General features: G+C 41.3%; 1 protein-coding gene across 1 annotated transcript; it reads left to right on the top strand.

The window, feature by feature from the left end:
* Positions 1-698: 698 nt before the first annotated feature.
* On the top strand, positions 699-4,980 carry LOC127369397 (uncharacterized). Its single transcript, XM_051410702.1, has 4 exons — positions 699-957; positions 1,686-3,821; positions 3,923-4,024; positions 4,876-4,980. The coding sequence occupies exons 1-4, from the start codon at positions 705-707 to the stop codon at positions 4,902-4,904; spliced, it is 2,520 nt and encodes an 839-aa protein (XP_051266662.1). The 5' UTR covers positions 699-704; the 3' UTR covers positions 4,905-4,980.
* Positions 4,981-25,426: the final 20,446 nt, after the last annotated feature.

Genomic DNA, 25,426 nt, shown 5'->3' with positions numbered 1-25,426 from the left:
TCACAGATAATACTGTCTATAAATACTGCTCCAGGCTACCAAACAAGCTATCATCTAACCTCCTAATTGGCTCTTCAGGGGTCAAACCTGCATCTCAACACAGGCTGTGTTGAATATGTGCCTTACATTTTAGAGAATCTTTCGCTCTGCTCACCTGCAAATGAGGCGGTCTTCAAGAAAATAACCCCTGAGCTTCACAAAGATGCTGAAAAGGAGAGGATGCACCACTTTGAGCCACGTACCTGTGACCTGTGCCAGTGGTTCTGACAAGCTGCAGGTCTGTAGTCCTTAATTAAAGCCAACCCTGCTCTTTCACCTATCTCTGATCGATTGTCTACCTATCCTCAGGTGAGTTGATGCACCACAGTGGGAGGTAATCAGTGGGAAACATTCATTGGCTTTAAAAGAAGCTCATTAAACTCTAATTGGACCAATGTCACCTGGAACAAAAACCTAGCCAATCAGTGCAGCATTTGACAAGCTACCGTGTATCATGAGTCCACACCTTTGATTTCCGATTTAAAACGTACCTTGAAAGCCATGTTGGTTTGTTAGTGGTAATCTTCTATTTGTTCAGTGAGTGTTTTGTTGTCAGAGAATTCTCTTAAACAATCTCTTGCAGCTATTTTGCCAACAAAGACCAAAATAACTATTTCAACTAGCTTCTCGTCTCTTTGTCAGATATGGAGGCAGCCACATCTACCATGCAACACACTTTCGGTCTGGGCCCTCGGGGTCCGAACCCAGCATATGGAGCTCAGCAGGGCCAGGGGCCCCATCAGCCGGCTCCAGGGCCTTCTGGAGGACAACGTCCTGAGGAGCAGCACCAGCAGCACCATAAACCATTCTTCTACATACAACCCTCGCAGCCATACCTGCCCATGCAGAGTCTACAGTGGCCTGTGCCAGTGCCCATGCCCGTGTCCTACAACCCATATTATGGCTACCCTGGTTTAGGTAAGGGCCATTAATCCGACATCTGTGTCTATTTGGTGGATTTCAAGGGTGAAAATTCCCTGAAAATACTTATCTTGTGTATTCTGAATACTGTTGCTTATATCACAAATTATATAAACTGCAACTTGTTATTTTTATGTACTTGTACAATGTTTTTTCATGCTATTTAGAAAAATGACTAGATCAAACAGCAGCATCTTAGCATGTTAGCATGATGATGTTTTTAGTTAAAATCCCCACTGTGCCTAAATACATCCTCACAGAACTGATATGTGGCTGCAGTGTAGTGTTATTTTAAACTATTATTTTTGTATCTTATTTTGCTGTTGAAGTGACGCCATTAATTTCTCTTGGTGTAAAGTTTTGCACAGGCCTTAAACTGAGACTAGAGCTTTAACTGTTTGTAACCTAACTCAACCTAATTGGCACTTAGGTTCACACAGGCTCAGAAACCAAAAGCTGCCCTATATTTTATGCTTTATTTCATCCATTGCTCGCCAGGCTAATGCAATATATTGTCCCTCTTCCCCTCTTTTAGCTCAGAGACACAAAGAAATGTGAGGGAATTCTTGATAAATTGCATTGATAAATGACCAAACCTAAGCCAGAAGGGTTATGCAGCAGTTTAATCTGAAATACTTGTTGAGTTGGGTAGCAGAACTCTACTTTAGTGTGACTTTAAAAATCTTAAATGTTTAATAAGATGTGCTTTTTGTCTTTTATTAAAGGTTATGGCATGCCAGTGATGCCCAATTATCAGCCAAATCCGTACATGGAGCCCCCTGGCTTTGTTGTACCCCATACCCACCTCCACTTGATGGACTACAGACGCATGCTCAACCCTCAGTATTACCAGACCATGGCGTACCACTCCCGCAGGTTCCGCTACCAACACAACAGCCAGACCAGAGAAATGACCAGCTCTGAGGTTCAAACCGAGCCACTGTTGGCAACCCAGAGGACTAGCACCCCAGGTTCCAGCGATGTTGAGGCCTCTCGTGGCCTCCCAGTCCGCAGCAACAACAGCCCTGGTAGCCCCACCAGTCAGCCACTCTCACCAGCTCTGGCTGTACAGAAGGGGGATCAATCTCTGGAGCTAAAGGACATGGTGCCCTCTTCTTCAACCAGGACGCCACCAAATTCCAGCTTTGTGATTCAGACAGAGGAGGTGAGGATTGAATGCTGCACCACACCGGTGGGACTACAACTCCTGCACTCTCATGAGACTGCAGAAGTATCCCACAGCTTTTCCCAAGATGTGGTCCAGTGTAGCTCCACCTTCCAGGGTCATGTGCTGCAGGACGAGGAACTGCACCTTCCTGCAGAACAGTCAGAGCAGGCCCTCCAAGCTTGTCCTGACATCCTGTTAGTCGGGAATCCCAGCAGTGGTGAGAAGATCCCTGCTCCAGAGGAGTCCAGGAACCAGACAGACTCTGCGACTGTTGCCTCAAACTTTGTTTCCCGATCAGCACCTCATGAAGATGTTCAGGAGACGAGCAGTGAGAAAGATTTCAATATGACATCCAAGAATTTTCACTTCAAAGTTGTTCACCTGCCCTTTGATCCCAAGTACCTGGATGAGCTGAGGAAGATGGAGTCTACAGTCTGGTCAATGGGGGAAACTTTGATTTCCTCCCCTGAATCGCTGATTCAAAGCCACACAGAGTCTCTTGATGAAATACTGGCTGCTGAAGTACCTTCAACAGATGTGCTGATGATGAGAGAGACTCTTGCAGAAGAGGTTGTCCCCATGATTGAGTTACCTCCTCTGACAGAAGATGAACTGGAGGACATGGTCCCCACTGTAGAGGGTCCAGGGGATGAGATGGTGTCTGAAGCTAATAGGTGCCATATGATGGACGTTGCAGAGGAAAGTCCTGTAACTGAGATGACGCACACAGCAGTGGTGGCCCATGCACCTTATTTGCTGCTGTTGGATAATTCCCCTCTTAAGGCAGATAGAAACCAACATAGACGAGACACGAATGTTCAGGATCACCAAGACACTTCATTCGAATCATTGCCTGCCTACCTTCCCTCAACCAGCTGGCTAGCTGATTTTGACAATGTCTACTATTGTAGCAAGTTGCCGCCGACTCCCAAGAAGCACAACAGACCTCTGAACAGCCGTGGCTTAGATGTGCCTTCCAGAAGAAGAAAACTAGACCTAGAGTTCAAGGAACCACCTACGGTTCGCAAGCCAAAGGAGAGATACAAACCCAAAGGCAAGGTGGATCGGCGAAGCTTCTCTGACCACGAATGCTGCCTTAGCAGAAATTTCAATGAGAACGCATTCGCCCCTTATGCACCGAAGAGGGAACGACTTTGCACCAGATGTCTGACAAAGCGCAGGATCTGCTCCTCCGCCAGTCCAGGACTCGAAGGTCGGACCTTAAAAAGAAAAGCTGTTCCTTTCCAACAAAGGAATGACGCACTCTTACCGACATGTGAAGCCTGTAAATCTCACTCCAAGAAACAACCGATGAAGACAGGTTCCAGTCCTGATGTTCGTGGCCATCCTCATGGAAATGACACTGAGGGAGAATCTTCTGAGAACAGCTCATGTCGCACGGGGTCAAAATGGAGGGCAGTTGATGATCCCAGGAGGCTCAACGATCTCAAGAGGCCGCTGGCCTCCAAACAAAACTTGGAGAAATATCCTCCAGCAACATACCCAAAGCTGAGGGAGAAGAACTGTATGTGTAATGAGCCACAGCATCAGTCTGTTGGATGGGAGAGGCTGCACCACTGTCCCCACGGCAACGCCATCCGAGAAATGGATGAGAACCGTGCAGTGCCGATTTCCCTTCAGGACAAATGGAGGAACATGGATCAGATTTACCTGCCACACAGGTGGCAAACAGGTAAGCGAATGGTTTTCTCTTTTTATATCAGGACAAATTAACCCTTAACATGCTGTTCTGTAACTCACTAACCTTTTCTCTGTAACTGCATCGTCCGACAGAGAAGTCATGGAAAGCGATGATGCCTAACCCTGACAGCTCCAAGAATGAAGCCAGATCACAGCACTTGAATAAACACAAGAAATCACAACCACAATCACAAGGTTTGCTTTCAGCTTTTCACTTTACTGTGCTCTAACGCCAGCACAACACGAGTCATTTAAATCCAGATTTACACAGGATAAAAGAGCCTTTGAACGCTTGTATGTACACAAATACAGGTGTAAATTGACACGAGGGACACAAAAGGCTTGGAAGAAGTGCCTCCCATGTAATCCAATAAAATTACTAATTACCTGTTAAAAAATGTAGTCCGTAACCTAATCAAAGTATGACAACATTAAACTAATGTAACTTGATTAGCTTCTTTTGCATTACCTCAAAACCAAAAATGTAAATTAAAAAACATAAATATCAAAGTATTTTATAGAACAGAACAATGTCTGTATGCTTAAAAAAGTAAAATAACATTTGTCCTCTGCTCACTTTAAGAAAAACTTGGCAGAACTTGTGATTTTATTCCCCTTTCTGCTTTGAAAGACAAAATGTTGAATTTCCACCCAGTGAAAGCTTTCTTACCCCTACTAGCAGCTTCATGATAAGGAATTGTGCAACTATAAGATTAGCAATGTTAAGACTCATGTACATATTGTTATTTCTTTAAAAATGTATTTGTCACTTTACATTTATTATAGATTGACATACCTATTTTTGCCTTTTAATGACACGACTCTCATAAACATGGCTCTGTTCACCCAGTAATACACCACCTGATGTAGTTTTTAAACTTTGGTACTTTTGGAGGATATCTTAAATATATATTTTTCCTCCTGCATCCATCATTATGTGGCAAACAGATCCAGTGTATGAAATTTCAGGTCAGATTTAAAGGGTATGTAATGATGAATATGGAGAGATGAAGTTGCAACTGTTTAATTTGTCTTTCTCTCCACAGGAAGTCGTAGAAAAGACACAAGATGCTGATTTGCACATGAGCACAATTTAACAAAGTGAAAAACACTTTGTTTTTTTATTAAAAAAAAGTTGTACACTTAATTTAAATTATTTCCACGTAAATGAATTGTATAATAAATCACTATGTTCACTATTTATTAACATAATAAACACAGATTTATGATAGTCCTTGTTTGTTTTCTCTTTTTGCACCTGCACTTCCAGCTTTTAATGTTTCTGGTGTAAAATTGTGGTTAAAAGATGCAGTAATTGCGTTTGTACACTAGGTGGAAGTATTTCTACATGAACTACACAACCCATCAGATGATAAATGTCAAAATTCAGCTTTTATTTTTTGACTCAGAATAATAAACATGTATAAATAATGCAAATGCTACAGGAAAATGTTCAAAGTAGTCTTTGATAAGCTGAATTTAAATGGAAATATTTTATATAAAAGTTGATATAGGACAGTTTGGAGGTAAGATAATGAAACCTCATGCAGTCTGTCATGTTCTTTCCTTAAAGGTGGATACTGCTCCATCTTCCTCTTGTCCATTATAACCAGTTCCACCTTTTAGGTGAACATCTGACAGCTTTCATCTCTGGTTTGCACATAATTCATTAAACATGCCGCTGTGATCACATATTTGCATAAGACCTTTTTAAACTGACACTCTTATCTAGAATGACTTTCAGTGGGTGTTTGTGTTCAGGTGAGTCTGAAGACTGTTTTCTGGGGGATCAAACCTGTGACCTTTTGATAACAGAGTAGGCCTGTAGCTTGTCTTAATAAGGCTGGTAGCTTTACTGGTTTCAAAGCAGTTTCACATGGTTTCATGTCTTGTGATAAAGCTATGCTTGTAGTGTGACTCTAAACTACTGGATGAAATATTTGCAGTCCCCAGAGTATGACTTCTACTTTTCCTACGTTTCCTGTCGTGCCACCATGAAGCTGAGAGTGCTGGAGGGTAGTCAGTGTTATGCTCAAGTATGACCACGGAGACTCATCGGGTTATCCGTGATGACGCCGTCGCTGTGTGAGCACTGAGCAGCGCCCGCCCTTTTGCACATGCACTACACAAAGGTCTAGTGTGTGGTGGTTGCTGCCTGATGAATGCGTTGCCTAGGCATGCTCACAGCGGTCAGGATGAGAGAAAATGGTATGAGGCTGGTTAAAGGGGGTTCAGTTACCGTAGAGAAATGATTAAAATGAAAAAGTCATTCCTTTCATGGCCTAAAATTGTTAGTGTTAGCCAGTCGTTGACGACACAAAAATGAAGTTAAACTTGAAATTAAACTACCAGCAAGCTACTGGGAATGGATTCTTATGACGATAGAGCCGACTTCTCACTTGATTTATGAGCTCAGTAAACCGTTTCATAATAAGTTTATGGTCTCAATCTCTAGTTTCAAGTCTTCTTCCATACAGCATGATGTTCATTTAGTAAATTATAGTCCCATTTAGAGTAAAATAGACCATAAAGCAGGGTATGTTTTAGGGCGGAGCTACCTTACGTACTCCAGACGTGGGTGACGTCACGATAGGTTCACACGTGATTCCACCTGCTAGCGTTGTCACTGTCAGCATGTTTGCGTGCTGATTTAGCTAAACGTATCACTGTGCTGTACAGCGTCACAAAGCCGCTGTGGACTCTCAGACCTGTTTCTGACTGTGTCAGCTAAAACATGAAAGCACAGTGCTAAAAAAATTTATCCTCAATATATTGAATTAATAGTCAAAAAAGGACATTATTAGAGTCATAGTATTTGTTTTCATGCTGTGAAGGTGACCGCAAACCCCATTATTGACTGATTATATGTAACGTCGCTCCCCAAGGGGGGGAAAAAACACACAAATGTATTGAATAAATAATGAATAGTGTTGGACCAGACCATTAGAGTTTATGCAGTGTTCAGCAGGCTTGTGATACCAGGTAATGAAACCAATCTTACTGACACTGTTCCAAATGAAACATGTAATGACATATGCAGCAATAATAGCTTCCCTGGCTGGAGGGGAGGTAAATACCAGGGATGTAGAGTGCATGTTTCTGTCAGATGCTTCATGTGAGAGAATTGTGGGAGTCGATATGTGTGTGTGTGTGTGTGTGTGTGCGTTATTTTCAGGGTCTCTCACCGAGCCAACAAATGCTCACTTTGCCTCAGATTGCTTTTTTTTTTTGTTTTGTTGCTTTCTTCTCCTCATCGTCCACGGAGAGATGTGCACAGAAAGCCCACACAATGTGCGGTGTTCAGAGGAAAGAAAGGCCTGCTTTGGTGCATTGTTTGAAACAGAAGACAGAGGGAAAGCTTTTTTGCAATTTCAAACAACCCTCATAAGTGATTTCTGGCTAACGGGACCAAGAGGTTCTTTTGAAGCTAACAATGTGTGGAGGAGGAGGCCAGATGGGATGAGGAAAGTTGCGGCACTGGAGCGCAACACATGATTTCCCCTCAGATTTTTTTCAGTTTTCACGGCGGGGATGGACAGCGCCGTTTGGACGGTCTCAGAGCTCATATCTCGTCGACTCCTTCTCCACGCTGCTGCTCCATCTTCATGACGCCTGCATTATGGGTAAATGTGAAAGGCTTCAGCGTGATTGGCTCCCGAGGGGATTTACAGTATGAGGTGGTGGTGGTGGTGGCAGGATGTCTGATATGCCGTGTGTATCACGTAAAGCTGGAGGAGTCTTATATATTTCATACAGCACGACATAAACAGTCTGGGCCTCTGTGGAAAAAACATCCTGCACTGATGATTTCCCTTTACAGGACCGGTGTGAGTCGATGTATTCAGGGGCATGAACACCATCATTTCCTCTTAAGGATAGAAAAATGGAGAAAAGTCTCAGAAGTAAGGACATTTTACAGTTTCTCACTTCAGCAGCAGCACTTTTAAATGCACTGTTTGTATGAACTTGATAAATAAAACAGCACAAACACACAAATATGGATGTTTTAAAAAGGGTTCATTATGAAGTCGCATCCTTTAAAGAGTTGATTCATCTAAATCACAAACTTACTCCCGCTGAGGAACAGGAACAGAAGTTTCTTTCATATTAAAAGTTACTTTAGTTAACCTTTGTTATTTTTATATTTAATGTTCTGTGGGTTTTGTACTGTACTATTTTCTGTACTATTTCATATTTTCATCTTATTAATTTAGCACAATTCTGCTGTTTTTCTCTGTTTTCATCTGTGGTTTTACTGTAAAGCGCTTTGCAACTTTGGTTAGAAAGGAGCTATTTTAACAACACACAAAAATCAGCAGCATGGTCCTTTAAAGCAGTGGTTCCCAACCTTTGTCCTTAAGGGACCCTTTTTTCTATCGTGTCTTAAACTGACAAGCGCTGATTAAGTGACATATTTTATGGATATTTCATATTATATTCAAAACTGTACAATGAACCAAAACAGTGAACTCAGTAACTGCAGGGAGTTTGTGTAAAACAAGTGATTTGGATGAATTCTGAGCAGATTATTTCCTGTTTAGGGAACTTTTTATACAATTCTCTGTCTGTGTTATGTATTTTAAGTCATTTTTAATAATCATACAGACTTAATAGGCTTTTTTTTGTGGACAAATTTAGTATTTACTTGGCCATTGTTCTATTAGACAATTTACTCTACATTTAAATTTAGATTTCTTCACAGAAGTGAACCAAATGCTGAGATATAAGCCTGCTGTGTATATTTTTCCTACACCCCTTAAAATCTCACAACCCATCACAAAGCTTTGGCGACCACTGCTTTAAAGGAATAGTTCAACATTTTCATCCCCATAAAATCACAAACTGCAGATTTTACAGTGCAGTTTATGTACTGGTTAACCAAATGAGACATGTGTTAATTAGTGAGCTTTAGAGGTGTATTTATGGACTTCGGACAGAGCCAGGCTTGTTGTTTCTCCCTGCTTCCAGTCATTATGCTAATCCAGGCTAACCGCGTCCTGACTCCAGCTCCGTAACCTAACCTCGCTCTGGGAAATAAACTGTATTTCCCAGTATGTTGAATATAAATCCCTTTAAGGGTCTAATTTATGGCTGTAGCTGTAGAAGGTGGAGGGTCAATGAGATAAGATGACAGATGAGATGGATACGTCTTGTTTGCCATAAATACACTCATGCATATCTGTGTATTTACAGATGTATAAAAGATGAAAACTTCTTCGTGTGTTTCAGCAGTTAGTGTCAGTGTGTGCCTCTGCATGTGCGTGTGTGCGCAGCCTGTGTGGGTGTGCATAGCTGCTTGAGATGTCTTTAAGAGCCGTGGGAGGTTAAGAGCATCTATTCTGCCTCCTTAACAGTTCGGAGTGATCCTGTCAAGCTGTCGGTTTTCCTGGAGAACAGCAGAGCGCGTGCCACACGGTTCAAGTGTTTTGAAATGCTCCTCATCGACAGACGTCTCATAGATGACTAAGTGGTATCACAACACAAGATTAGTTTAGAGGAGAGTTTTTGTCGAGTGCTCTTTGCTCCTTTTACAGGGAAATAAAAATAACCCTGAACTAAATCACAGCAAAACATAAGTTTGGTAAATAGAGTATCGCCCACAATATTTCTTACAGGTGTTTCAGCTGTTGATTTGAAGGTGATAATCTTTGAGTCCTCGCTGCAGTGGTCACGGGTTTCAGATCCGACCTGTGGCCCTTTGCTGCGTCATCCACTCTCGCTCTTGAGTCCGATCCAATAAAGGCAAAAAAGCTTTGGTTCTTTCTTCTTGGAATGATAATGTTGCTTTGTGTCTTCTGAATGTGTAAATACACAAATGTTGGCTAACATGTTAGCTGTACCAACACACTAAGGTGTATCCCATCAGTCATCAAGTTTGTTTTGGAGTTATTCTGCCCCCTAGTGGCCAAAAAACAAATGATTTGCATTATAATTAATATAATAATTTGCCTAATTGGATTGACCTTGTTTCAATTCTGGCCTGTGACCCCCCGTCTCTCTTTACGTTCTATTATCTATTATCGCTATAAATGAAGGCGAATGCCCAAAAACAAAACTACTGTAGCTGGCCAGTTAACTGCTAACATGCTAGCCAGCTAGGAACATGCACAGTGGCTCTAGCCGGCAGGCTAACTCGGTTGGTAACTGAAGTTAAAACAGTTTATTAAGAGACACATTGACTGTCAGCAAACGTCAATTAAAGTATGTGTGTGTGTTTCTTTACACCTGTACTGTAAGAATAAAGTTCGTCTGGGAGTAAAAACTGTGTATCAGCTCCTCACTCTCTCCTTTAGCCGAAGACAAACACCCGGCCGGTGTCGTGACAGCGCCGTCTGCTCTCTGCGGCTCCTGAAGGACATGATGGATGCTGCTTTGAAGGATCCCTTCTGTCATCCAGATGCCCAATTAGGGCCCGGCTACGGCTGGCCACTCCGGACTGAGAGGTAGGAGGGCAGCATCACTCACTCAGTGGACCACACTGACTTTCTGGCTGTAGCCCATTGGTCACTGCAACAAAAGCGACTCTGTGAGGACGGCAGATGCTGTAGTTCTCTCCAGTGTGCGTGCTAATGCCTTTGCAGACCGTCTGCATGGTGGAGCTCCGAAAAAACACCAGAAAATGGTACATTTATTAAAAACAAAGTGTCCTGTAGGAATACAGTGAAAGTGTGTGTCGGCATGTGTGTGTGTGTGTGTGTCGTTGTACAGTGTGTGGTCATTTTTCAGTGGAGAGGTGGTCCTGTGTGGTTCAGTGGCACTGACATCGGCAGGGTTGAGGGTTTGATTTCCACCGGGTGGCCCCCCCCACACTCAGGTGTATGCACTCAATTAGGCAGTAACACAGTCAAGGTCACGCTGCGCTGTGGTTATTGGCAGCAGTGAGCTGCAGCCGGAGGAGATGTAGATCCGCCGGCAGCCACAGTGAAACACGACCTTGACTGTGTTACTGCTTTTACAAAACGCTGGCTGCTTTTACACGGAGCTCCAAAGCGATGGGTGAGTTTCTTTTGTCAATGAAGTCAATGAAGTTGTTTAATTTCACCAGATATCACATAGTAAAACAGCACATGACCAAAAGTATGTGGACACCTACATTTTACATGATTATTGAGCCTGGGATTTTAAAACAGTGGGCATTAATCTGATGCTATGACAGCCTCCACTCTTCTGGTTGCAGCCCCAGTTCCTGTACATCAAACTGGGAAAGGCTTTTCTTCACAGGGCTGGTTTTTTTGCACAGAGGCATTGTTGAAACTGGAGAAGAACAAATACAAAGTTTTGTGGTTTGGTTTAAGAGTCATGGCTCAGTGCAAGTTTGTTACAGCAAAAAAAATGTTCATACTCTACAACGCGGGAGCAACGCCGTCTTTTATCCACAACTCACTCGCCGTTTGCAGTACTCTCTGTGAGTTGCACTATTTATTTATTAGTATTTGTTTTGCCTTTATTTTATAGAAACAACTGAAGATAGACAGGAAAGGGGGGAAGAGAGAAGGGAAGACACGCAGCAAAGGGCCACTGCAGCAAGGACCAGGCCCTGGCACATGGGGTGCCCGCTCCACCTGGTGAGCTATCAAGGTGCCCTGTGTTTGTCTAATTTTGTCCCCTTTTTTTTTTTTACCCCAAATAGCAAGTACAGAATTAGCACACAGTTCAGCAAAACACCAACCTGATCCAGGGCCTGGATTAGAAAAGTTTGATAGAGAATATCATAATCTTTTAAGTAGGAAATCACATTGGGAGGGGACACATCATGTTACACAAATAACAGCAAAATCCAACCAAATCTTATTTAATGGTGCAGTAAGTAACATTTATGAGGATCTATTGCCACAAAAGGAATATAATATTCATAGTTATGTTTTAATTTGTGTATAATAACCTTAGAACGAGCCGTGTTTATCCACAGAGGGAGTGAGCTCTCTTCTACAGAGGCTGCCATGTTTCTATAGTAGCCCAGAATGGACAAACCAAACAATGTTTTACACAATTCACAGCCCCGTCTCATTCCCAGGTCGTCAAATACCAACGCGAGAGGTGTTCAGTTGGTTGCAACCTTCACTTTCACCACTAGATGCCACTAAATCCTACACACTAGTCTTCTGGGCCAAGTGTAAGGCTAACTATGGCTGATTTACAGTTTATTTCCCTGCTCATCAGTTGAAATCAGATAAAGGTTTTCAGTTGTTTACATGAATAAAAGCCGACATTGTTCCTTATATATCACCTTCACAGCTTGACATGAGAAGTGGAATTAGGACTCAAAAACCACATCTTGTTTCAGACCATTATTATTTTCCAAACATTCACAACAAGTGTTTATGGAGAAGGTCAAATTCAAAAGCAGGTGATGCACGGCTGCTCCCGAGCTCCGCACGTAAATGTCAAGGGTGCATGTTTTTGTTTTTTCCCTCGTTGGGATGATTCACACTATCATGCGGCTCTGAGCTCGGGGAGCAGTGGCCCCTCAGCCCCGCTCAGATACACCAGAGAGCAAAACAACAACAACAACAACAACAACAACAACACTGAAAGATCCTGTCTATAGCCCGTCCTCTGCGACACAAACAAAAATGGAGCGTGGCCGCGCCGGATATTGAGTCAGTGTACTGTGAAAATGAATACGGTGTAAGGTCTCCAGGCGTCATGTACTGAAATGGCTGAGCCCAGAGGGAAGCAGAAACCGCAAAGTTCAGCGTGTCCACTTGTTAGCTGCACGGCGAGCGGAGCAGTAAAACAAGTCCATCACGCAGCCGAGGCACGAGAACGAGCCCTCCGCGCCTCCTCGCTGCAGGCTCAGCATTTCTCCATCGCCGAGGTGAAGGCAGATAGATCAGCCCCCCTACCCCCCCCACCTGTGCTCTGTGCTCTTAATACCTGGAGCTTTTACACTTTAATGTCTTTCACTTGACAAATGACCTGTGTTTATAAAGTGGACTTGCAGAGCAGCCAGTGGCGGTGAACCCGGAGAGAACGGTTCGGGTTTTACAGGAAGTGAAGAAGAAAGCAACTCGGAGAAAAGGAGGATTTAATGGAGCAGGGTTGTATTTAAACCTGGTTAAGATCATATTTGTTTTATTATGTGACTCAGATTTAAAGGGAACTGTTTAACCATTTAGAGAACTCATATTCTAGCATGAAGGGCAGCTGATATGGCACTGCGTCGTTGGAAGGAAAACCTAGAGGGCACTTCATCGCGATTTCTCCACTGGAAGGACATCCTAGAGCAGCGGTTTCCAAACTTTTAACATGCCAAGGCCCCCCAAAAAGCATTGGCTTATGGTCTGGGCCCCCCCTGCCCTTTTTGCAAGATGTCTCCCTCACTCATTCAAAACACCACTTCTGAATATATTTCCCTACTTTTATTAATGCAGCAATTATTGTGTTTCAAATCTTTAATCATTCCATCAGATTCAGTGTTTCTGTTCACCATTATCAGCAGTTTGTCAGTTTAGTTTAAGCAACATTCAACAACACAGTGTGTGTTTGTGTCTGGGAGTGAGATGTTTTCCTTTTCAGAAACGTGTCCATTATTGTGACTTGACGTTAGTTATTCAGGAGCAGCAGCGTCGTGGCAGGAGCAGACTGTTACCAGATCAACACTGACAGTTTATGTGATGAATGATGTTTTGACTGGAGGAAATTTGATAGATGGGCATAGCTAATAAGATTTCAATATGTTATATATTATCATAAATTATATTTAGTTGTAATATACATCCTAATAATAATTCTACTTTATTTTTAGGGCTGTTAATCACATTATCTCCACTGAAAGGGCACCATAGAGCAGTGTGACCCACAATAGATGCAAATTAAACCACAGACCCCCAGTTTGAGAGCATTTTGTCTTCAAGAATCCCCTCTGAGTAGTTTTTATTCTTCCTCGTTGATCAAATGTTCAACCCTAGTTCTTCCCTTGTTATTCCAACTTCCAAAAAAATTAATAAAAGTTCAAATATTCTGTTCCTACTTTAGCTGAGGACCCCCTACACCCAAGGACTCCTGTTGGTCCCCACACCCCAGTTCCAAACCACTGCACATTTTCTCTAAATAGGACTTTTATTTACCAAAGGGGCATCCAATAGGGAACTTATGCTGCCTTTTTTCCCAGGCATGCCACCAGAGTCTCAGCAAACATCTGTTACTGCTGGTATTTCTAATAGCGTGTTACATAATAACGCAAACATGTGGTTTTAAGTAAGATCCCCGCTACAAACATAAACACAGATCTGGTCTGTGGTCCAACTTCTCCTCGAACAACAACAAAATACAGCAGAGAGGCCAACTTTTTAAATTCATAATATACAAAAGGTTTTGTATTTGCCCCAAAAGCAACAAAACCACAACTAGGATATCAGATAAGTCAAAAGTATATTTTTTATTTCTAAGGTGTCTCTATTATATTGCACAAATTATGAGAATAAAAGGCAAGACAAGGCACCATTATCTGTATCTGAAAAGCCAACTAAATGATGTATTGGTGTCCATACTCACAAGGGGCGGGGCTAAAGTTGTATACTAGTACGGATATTGGCACATTTTACTCGTTTAGTTCTCGTAAAATCTACAATATCTGTACCGGATGCTCATTTCAGCTCAACTCTATAGCTTCCACACTTGACAGATGTCTCTACTGGCAAAAAACCAAACAAACATTCATCTTCATGTACGGGGATCACACACTGCAGCCCTGATTATACCTTGATTCTACCTGTTCAGACATGGAATGAATATTCAGCAGCAGACGGATGAGGAGACATGTTCGGCTGCTGGAAAGGCATTCGGCTGCGCGGCGTTGCTGTGGGAATAATCATCCACATGATTAATGTCACAATATTTACTTGTTGAACAGATCAGCTCAGATGACACACACACACACACACACACACACACACACACACACACACACACACACACACACACACTGAACAGCAGAGCACTGAGTTGTTTTCCTGAGTTGAGTTCTTGCCAGTGCTGCTACCCCACCCGGAGGTAATCAGCATGGCGTTTGGGGCTTTTCAGTGTAAGCTCTGCAGAGGGACGGGCCTGTACACAGGGCGTTTTTACCCAAACAAACACCGCAGGGGGAATGCCAGTGATGACCAAATTCAGGAAGAGGGAGATTGCAAACACATGTAGAAGGGGGGCCCTCAGAGGGTACGAAGGAACGTCTATTCCTCACAGACCTAATTGCCAGAAACACGAACCAGATGTGGCTATCAGAGGCTGAGCGTTCATTTGAAGAAAAGGATTACTGGATGGCGAGGGTTAGCAAACAATAACACACAGGATGGAGAAATGAGCTAATCCTGGTTATGTAACGTGGTGGAGAAAAGAGGTGGGGTACTGCAGAGGAGAAACACACACACACACACACACACACACACACACACACACCCCTACCTGTGAGGCTGCAGCTGACTTCTTTTACCATCTCCTCTGCATGTTTAAAAGCTGATAATACTGTGACGCAAGAGGGTTTGAGTCAGGGAAAGCCAGCTGCCTCCTGTCACTCACCCATGTTCTTCTGTTCTTACTGTTATTCATACTTTAGAGTAAGTTTAGTTTTATGTAAAGCACATTGAAATGCATAAATTGAGCTTTCCCTTCCCCTTTTTTAAGAGGATCTCTAGGCCAATAAATACAAATAAAAGATTAAATATTTCCTTAGCTGAACTAGCAGTTTACATGGAGAAAAAAGTATCTAATGAGCAAGTTTTAGGAAGTTGAATCTGTAGCAAGATGATTAAAACTTACTACAGGTTCACGCTGGTCCAAAAGCGGGTACAGGTACAGGGGTAAGTCCTGTGGTGGAGACTAGAAGTACTTCTCGGACCTCATTCTGCTCTTGTTCAGCTTCATCTTGCATACACTTGAAAAAAACTGTTTTTTCCATTAAATCTTACCTCAGAATCCAGAAAAACACAGCAAATACTGTTTGTCTTACGTACATTTAAAATGTATTTTTCATGTTTAGTATGGACTCTTGTTGTTATATACTGTATGTGCAACAATACAGTGTGGGCTCTGTTTGATAGCAGATGCAAGCAGAGCCCAGTAGAAGCCGAATTTGCACAAACATAGATGATAGATGTTTGACCATGAAAGGGCCGATTAGCCAGTTATGATGAAATCAACCTGCAACAAATTCAGATTTATCCAGAAATATAAACTGCATACATTAACAGTCATTGTTTTGTTTCAAAGTGTATTTTTATCTTAAGATATATCCAATAATTTAACCTGTAACTTGCCTGTGTAATAAAACTCATTCTATAATCAAGTGTCATTAGGCAACAAACTGTTTTACTCACTGAGATATGCAACCTTCATACCGTCAGATACCATAATGTCCTCTTTCAGCTGAGCTCTCTTTGCGCTTCTCCTGTGATAAGCCGTGTTACATTTTCACTAAAGATGATGAAACGGAAGCACAGATGGCATGAAAGCTTCTACCATGTGGTCTGCTAAGAGACTCACACAGAAAACTCTTCCCAGACTTCTACTGTACACTCCATTCCCATTTTTTTTAAAGAGATTCACGCCGCGAATAATCAATGCCAGCGCGGATACTTCCAAAAAAACAACACACACTTTTCACAACCTAATTAAATCTGTGATACTCAAACTCCCCGAAAGATTTATCTTGCGGAGGCTCCTCTCAGCCGATGGCCCTGATGTAAAGCTTTAAAGTGAGGCTGATTGTCAAGGTAACCTCACTAGATTTAACGCCTTTCCCTTAAAATTAGCTTATCCCTTTAACTGCGATGAATAAACCTCAACAGCGAAGGAAAAACTTGATCTCCCGCCTGCTTTTTGGGGCCTGTTAACACAAGATATGGATTTTTTTTTTCTCTTTCCCTCCTTTCCTGAAGGCAGGCTCAGATAATCCCTCGTGGAGAGGAAATATCTGACCCAGCCACTGATTTCTGGAGACCCTGCTGCGCCTCTATCATGGATTAGTGGAGCTGAATTGGAATCAGAGGTGGGAAGGAGATGGAGCCGATGGGCAGAGGCACCATCCAGGTGTGAAAAGCACACACATTTACTGTCATGGTTTGGTTCATCTCAAAATGCATGAAATTTCACCCTGGAGATGGTCTCATAAGACGGTCATTAGACCTCTGGACGCTGCAGGAGGCTGTGCAGAAATATCCCAAAAATCTCTGCAAGAAGGCTGATGCACTTTGGTAAGCGTGAGTGTGTGTGTGTGGGGGGTCTATCTCTGTATACACTATACATAATATATTCACCCGTCTCCACTTAGTATTAGAATTGAAGGTCAGCGTTCTGAAATAAGAAGCGGTCGGCCTCAAAATTCAATTTCTGCTTCATTTCCAGGCTGCGACAGAGATGTTAATACAGCCTTCTATATATTCGGCGGTCGGGGGGGTTCGTTTTATACGCCGCACATGGGCGCCTGCTGACATGTAACCACCACCAACTCTAACCAGATAGTGTCCAACTTGCACGGCGAGCGCTGCCAACTAAATTAGTGAGAGATCATTGATCACCCACGGCCTGAGAAAGATGAGAGAATTAATTAGACAGAGAGAGAGAGGGAGAGACAGACAGAGGGATCAGAAAGTGAGAAAAATGTGAGAGAAAGACTGGAGGAGAGATAAGAGGGAGGATATTTGGCTGAGAAAAGAAGAAGGAGACAGAATGAGTGAAAAATAGAGAGAGGGAAATGTACTGAAGCGTGGAGGAAGTGTGAGTCTGCTGAGTGAGATACAGCCGGCTGGTGAGAGACAGAAACTGTGTGGATTTAAAAGCTTTTTTGAATACTGTAACTCCTGGTGTAGTGAGCTGCTTGTCTCATCTTTACCCAAAGTACGCTGACATCAACATTCATGTCTCTGGAGATGAGTGTCAGATGTGGTGATAATGGCGACAGAGAGAGACACGTCAGACTACACGCTGAATCCTGACCAATCATCACCCTTTTCACCTCAAACATGCACGGGTGTTTGGACGGGCGAGAACAAAGAGAGAGACATCTGATATCAGGAACGTCAAGAACACACAGCACGTTGTAGGCCTTGTTAAACTACGAGGAAGAACATTTCTTCCTATCCCCCCCCCCGTCATGGACTTGTGAGTAGACACAGAAGTGGTATCTTTCTGTGTGGGATAATACAACAAGTTATCACCACTATAACTCAACAGTCTTTCTTCAGAAATCATGACCCGGTGACCTTGTTGTGAGCAGTTTTCATGCAGGAACTATTTTCTTTCTACCGAGCTACACTGTAGTTTAATCTCATTGGTGCTAGGTTCAATTCAATTCAGTTGTATTTGTATAGCACCAAATCATAACAAAAGTTATCTGAGGACACTTTTTTAAGTAAAGCAGGTTTAGACTGTACTCCTTATAAAATGATCTCACAGAGACCCAACAGTTCCCACCATGAGCGGGCACTTGGTGACAGTGGCAAGGAAAATATAATGTTTTTGCATTCATCTGAAAATAAACTTATAATTAAAGCTGTCAGACAAATGTTGTGGAGTAAAAGTACAATATTTGCCTCTGAGATGTAGTATTGTAAGAGTAAAGTTGCATAAAATGGAAATACTGGAAATAAGTATGTTAGATTTCTACTGTATAATAAGTAGTTAGTAGTTAACACTTGATTATAGCTGTAGATATTGTTTTTTTTTTTAATTGTCATTGCTTTTATTTTTTATTTGTAGTACTTCACTCATAATGTTAACCCTTTACATGCCATTAAATACAGTACAGGTGTATCCTATCACCTATAATAAGTGACCAAAATGTATATTTACATTGTCCTAAGTACATATTTACACTACAATCATTATTACTCGCTGCATCACGGCCAAATGTTGCACTGAAAACATCACTGAAAATAAAATTCACGGGAACTACAGACAGACACAGATTGTTAATGCATGAGAAATATTTTATTCATCTTTTATTTTAATGTGGAGAGAAGCTACATATTCCAACTTTAAAGAGATTCGGTTCCTAATTTGCACCTCTCCAGCTTTTGCTGAGGTGTGTGTTTGATCTGACCTCTACTGCAATATTCCCCCGACTTCATTTCAACTTGGCTTCAAAGACAAAGAGGCTGTGGGCCGCCATGCTGATTTAAACTACACCAGAGAGCGCAAAGCTTCAGAATCTATCAGGATATAATTAACGGGATCATTTTAAATGCTAACTAATAATCAAACAAGGAGAGGCTGCGTAAGGTTCTGTAATTCCCTGTAATCGAAGGGATATCAGAGCACATTTTAATTGCCTTTTCCCACTTCCTATTTAGTGAGTAAGTGAGTAAACTTTATTTACATTGCAAGAGAGGAGTTATGGAGGGCTTTACAGAAAGGGGAGGAAAGAAATAGGAGAGATGAGGAATGAGCCAAAAGAAAACTACTGAGATTCAGAGCAAAAATGTGTATTTGTAGCTTAATCATGATGCTGAGGGGAACGACGGTGCTATGAATTATTATATTATAGTGAAAAGTGCCTCATTTTATGCTGTTGTATCACAGTATTTTCATGATTCTAGCAGTTTCACGGTATATTACTGTATTTTTTGGGGGGCCTTTAAATAGGTTTATTCTACTGTTGAGAGTCCACAGAATATAAAAAAACATTCAAAGTAGTAAAGAACAAACTTAAAAATAAGAAAATATATGCGACCAACATTAACACTGCTTTCTTTTCAAAGCTAAATATTTAAATATAGCTGCTTATTTACATATAGGAAGTGAGATCCGTTCACACGTGGTCACTGGAGATGTTAAAACCAGGTGTAAACAGGCTCTTTCACTCAAAATGAACCTTTAAAGTCAGCTGGCTTCACCCTTTGGGGAATGTCTCTATGATCCTCTATGTCCTTGCCGATGACAACATCCTTCACAGGAGTCAAAGGTAACTGAAGAAGGAGTCTCCGCCCCCTCCTGTGTGTGTGTTTACCTTTTGCAGCGAGCTGCAGGTTTAAACTGATTCCTGAGCCACATCTCTGTAAAGTGATTACTCTCATTCACAAACATCCATCTCGGAGCAAAGAGTCTGCGAAAGCGGGTCAGCGAGGGCCCTTTTTTTTTTTTTTTTTTTTTCACCTGGGATAAACTCAATCTCACGTCAGAGTGTATCCAATTATACAGCCTCGCCGGCCTCATTCAGAACGAGGTCACCTTAACTCCTATCTCCTCCTCATCGAGCGGAGATTGAAAGGGGGATTTGATTGGGTGATAGCAGCTGAGGCGGAAGGTGGGTTGAGGGGGGGGGGCATATCAGCTAAATTTTCATCAGCTCCCCTGTTCCATCTTTTTGAGTGTGAGGTGACGGCGGTGGTCAGGTGTTCAGTCAGTCGAGGGATGAGTCAGCAGATGCATTGTCACTTTTTTTAAGCCTCATTTTGTTTATTTGTGTGAGTGGTGGCATGAAGGTTTGTGTATCTGGAAGCAGTAAGATATAAGTAAGATAAAGTACTCCGACAATCAAAATCTTACCGCTTACTACTACTTATTTAAACTCGTCATGTACCTGTTTTCAATTTAAATGTTTTACATGAGTTTCTATATCTCAAAACAGAATAAGGCAGGTCAGCCCTACAGTTATGAAAAAATTAAGCGTGTTGATTTGCATTGAAATTAGACTGAAATATCGAAGTAATGTTTGCCAATAAAATCAAAAAAAAGATGAAAACGTAACAAATTATGAGATAATAAATCACAATTATGTCATAAAAAGTGATTATGATACAATAATTAGCTAAATATGACTTTATCTCATAATTACAACCTTTTAGCTCTTAATTTTAACTTTCTAACTCAATTTAATACTTAATTCTAGTCTAAAATGAATGAAAATTGCACTTCAGTAAATACTTTCCACCACAGGTCCATATTTGTTTGCTGTCTACTTTATTTATGTATCCATTCACTTCCAATTAATCTAATAAAGTGTAAATAAATTGAACTGCAGTTAAAAATGTGTAAACGTCGTCTGTAGAAGCGACCAGTCATAAAGGGTCACACTGTACTCTGTGAAAAGTGATGATTTAGTAAGACATTACTCTTTATCCTCTTATCCTGCTCTGATCTTGAGCTGAAGGTGATGGAAGGTGGTGGAAACTACTTTTTCCTTACTGGGCTGAAACTGCTGGCAGGCAGATAAAATGTTCAGCCAATATATTTTGGTAAAGATATGAAAGTTTAAGGGCAATTTATAGCTTTTAAAATAATTCTTAACTGGTCATGTTTATATAAAACGTCAGCAATTAAGCTACAAGAATGTTTTCACTATTTATTCTTATACCGTACATTATTCTGAAAAGCCTTTTACTTTTGGTACTTAAAGTATATTTTTATGCTAAAACACTATACATTTTAATGGAGAACTTTTCCTTTTAACAGTATTTCTACTGTTTCACTTAAATATGTATATTTAACTGCTGGTGTAACGTAATGTTAGGTAACATAACTTAGGGTACACTAATGTTTGCCAATGTTAGGTAACATAAGTTAATGTTAGCCAATTTTAGCTGGCATACCTAAGGGTTATATTAACTACTGTCGGCTATTTTAGCTGCACGCAACCACTTATTGATCGTAACATCTAGCAGAATAACTAAGGGTAATGTTAGCTCATGTTAGCGATCATAACTGGGTGTACGTTCAAAATGTGTGTTTGTCTCAGTCAGCAAAGAATGTGTCTAACTTATTCATTCTCATTCGACGTCGGTGAAGTCTGACGGATTTCATTTAAACCTCTGTGTTCTCCAACATCTTACAGGAGATAAAAGACGCTCAGTCGGACTTTAATTTAAAGAACACTTGAGCTGACTTCCTGCTGGCACCCTGCACACAAACGCTGTGTGAATACTGCAGTCATACTACTACTGGACTTTTTTAATTTTTAATGCATCTAATGGCTCAAATCTAAAAAAAAAAAAAAAAAAAAGCATCACATGTGAATTTACAGCCTCTTTTAATAACTCAGAAAAGACCAGAAATTCTGACCAGCGCTGCCCCGAGGGAGGGGGGGCTTGATTCGTTCTCATTAAGAGTCATTAAGTGACTGTTTTAGGACATTTAAATGTGTATTTTCCTGTAATTACCTCTCGTAGCCTCAGTGCCTGCTCTTCAGAAGACATTATACGAGCTCCCTTTCATGCCACAAGTGCTACATTGTTCATTTGATATACTTCATGTGCTGTAGTCACCGGTGTGCGAGTACTACTTGGTTAAAAAAAAACACTTCACACAACCTTTTTTATAAATCCTTTACACATCATGTGAACCTTGGAGTAACAGCAACACTTCAGTAACACTAATCTAATATTGCATGTTTGTTAGTCAGGCCTGTTACTGCTCCGGGTTGATTAGCAGGTTCACTCCAGAGATACCAAGACGTATGATGTTGTGGGAAAACTGCAGTGGGGCGCGGCGCTCCTCTCATGTCTGATAGCGGTGAACACACACACAAACACACACACACACACACATAGCTCAGATCATAAAACAAAGAGGACCGGTGATTCACGCAAGGTCAGCCTCTTTCCCCTCAGGTCCCCCCACCCCCTGCACCACTTCGCTAAATCTGTAAATCACTCTCGATGTGAGCGTCAGCCAAAATGCTTAAAATGTAAATGTCCTCATCATCATGGTGGCTGAACCTGGTGCCAGGCCTTGCGGGGTCCTATCAGTCTGCGTAGGGCGGTGGTGGCCGGGGGTGGCGGTGGCGTGGGATTGGCAGGGAGCAGATGTGGAAGGGGGGGTTCACTGATTACGCTAATGTAACGCATGAGCTTTGATTTCAGTCTGCAGGATTGGACCAAATAGTGGATGTTGTACAGTTGATCTTTGTTGTTGTTGTTGTTGTTGTTGTGCAGCTGTGTCCTTTTCGGCCTCTCTTCATGTTCACGTTCTTGTGCACTCTGTTGTTCTCAGCTGTTTTCTTACTGTTTGTGCTGTTGCGTGTTATCAGCAGCACTTGACGTCAGATACATTCAGTCCAAAAAACCCCCCCAGCGACAGTCAAAATCACCCAAAATGTCACATTTTGTTCCCTAAATCACTAAAAGGTACACATTGTTTACCTTAAATAGTCATTTGTGCGCGATTAGTCGATTAAACGTTGCCAGAAATTGTAATATTAACACCAGCATGGATGCGTTTACAGTCATATAAGTTAGTTTACAGCACAAAAAAACATGTTTAAGTGTGGGGTATCTCGTTAATAAGTCATAACATTTCGTCACTGCGGGCCGATTTCACTCTCTACCAATCAAACCTTACACAGATGGAACTATCCAGGGGATTTAAGAAGGGAAATACCCAGAATATAGCAAGTTATTATGACCTCAAGCACTAAGGAAGTACAAATAACTGTTAGCCGGTATTCAGTAAGCTATGTAGCAATGCTGTTGTCTAAGTTAATAAATAAATATATAATTAAAACTTAATAGGCATCATGTGTCAACACTATAGAAACCTACTGTACAATACCACATTTATTCATTACAGTAAACTAGTTTACGTTAGTTTATATTGCATTATGGCAATTTATTAGCAGTAATATATAAATGTTAATATAACTATAAAGTACAATATAATAAAACACAGCAGAAATAGACCAAATTACAAAATACAGGAAAAATACAGTAAATTATTCTTTCTTGTTCTATATACTGTTAATTTAATTACAGTAATTTACTGTAAATTGTACAGCTCTCTTCATAATCATTTAGTACAGGGAGTTACTGTCCACATGTTTTGCCTGTTTTCGGTTGTATCCCGACGTGTTTACTGACATTTAAATGCTGATAATGTAACAAACTGACTAGAAATAACACCGAGGACGTGTCCTGAGTGGAGCCCTGTTTTGATATCCTTATGTAACTCACAGTATGTTGTTATTATGTTTTTCTCTGAGTGCTCACAGGAAGATAATACAGATTTCCATATTTTTCCCACGAGCGTACAAGTATCTACTGCTGGTGGAGAAAATGTGAGATCACTGGACAAAGGTCGTCGTGACCCTTTTGCACATGAAACTGGTGGATTAGGGGAATTATATACAGTTCACTTGTGACTTAGAAAAAGACTGACCTGAGTAAATCAGATCCACGGAGAGAAGCTCTGGTCGAGATCAGGGTTGAGAATAAGGTTATCCTCCAGTCCAGCGGTTCCCAACCTCGCGTGTCCTTCTTGGTGTAAGAAGACTTAAAACAGTAGGTCTGTATCTCAGCATTTCATCTATTTCTGTGAAGAAAACTGGATGAAATTGTTATTTTTTAAAGTTTAAACTCACACTTAAGACACAGAGCCCTCTAAAACAGAAAATTGGGGAATAACACACTGAATTTGTCAAAAAAGAAAGCCTATTTAGTGTGTATGACCGTTAAAAACAATATATAATATGGTCAGAGAATTAAATAAATGTAAATAAATGCAAATTACGCAAATAAATGTAACATTCACAGGAAATAATCTGCTTAAAATTCATTCCAATCGCTCCTTTTACACAAACTTCCTGCAGTTATTGCGTTCTCTGTTTGGGTTCATTGTGCAGTTTATCGGCTGTTATGTTACTGTTATTGTTATGCATTCAATTTAATATGAAATATCCATTAAATATGTCACTTAGGGATCAGAATCAGAAATACTTTAATGATCCCTGGGGGGGAAATCTGTTGGTTACAGTTGTACAGAATAGAACAAATACTGTATATTACAATCTAACACAATATATATAAAGTAGAAATATATATATAGGTATAAAATGGAAATAAAGTAAGAGCCTATGTACCTTATAGTAATAATAATAAAATATATACAATAAATGCTAATATATACAAACAGTATATATAGCAGTAAGTAGTAAGAATGGCAGAATAAACCAGCGTATTGCACCTTAATGAACTTATGTACGAGTCCCTTAAGGAAAAAGGTTGGGAACCACTGCTCCAGTCCACATATGTTTGCTGTGTGCCTCCAATGTCTGCATTTCTGGACCAAATCCTTTAAAACCGGTCAACAAGGCTCATCCCATTCTGCAGCCACGAACCGCAGACTTCCTGCGACTGACGATCCATCGACACACCGAGCTGCAGCATTCGCTCAATACTCGTCAACGCTCTGGAGTTGGGAACTATCTTGTGCAATCAGCCTCAATCACAAAGTAGTGCTGCAACAGAGGAGGAAAGTTCCTAATAGACTCCACTGATTTACTTTATTTGGAGTCAGTTCTGGAGCTGGTTGCGTTTCCTGCCCACAGAAAAGTCTTGATTTGAAACTTTGAATTGAATGAATTCATCGAGTGAATGTTGTGCACTCGTCAACGTTTACAACTTCTCTTGTTCTCTTTAATGATGCGTTCAGGAAGCTGTATGATGTCCGGGTTCAGAATAGATAACTGAACCACAGGGGGTGGGGTTAGACCTCGCCAAGGTGTGGCCAGAGTTTTAAATATCTTTCCTTCTTTCCTTCGGACATGTTGTTTTAAGCACCAACCTCGTGTTGACCTTTCACCTTTCACAAGAGTGGAGACGCTCCAGTCAACCGAATCGGACCATTTATCGGTTTGTGGCACATTTAGATCAATCCAGGGATCCGTGT

The sequence above is a fragment of the Dicentrarchus labrax genome, unplaced genomic scaffold (assembly GCF_905237075.1).
Source record: "Dicentrarchus labrax unplaced genomic scaffold, dlabrax2021, whole genome shotgun sequence".
Taxonomy (NCBI): domain Eukaryota; kingdom Metazoa; phylum Chordata; class Actinopteri; family Moronidae; genus Dicentrarchus; species Dicentrarchus labrax.
Note: the sequence above shows the minus strand (reverse complement) of the source record. Positions and strands in the feature narration are given on the sequence as shown.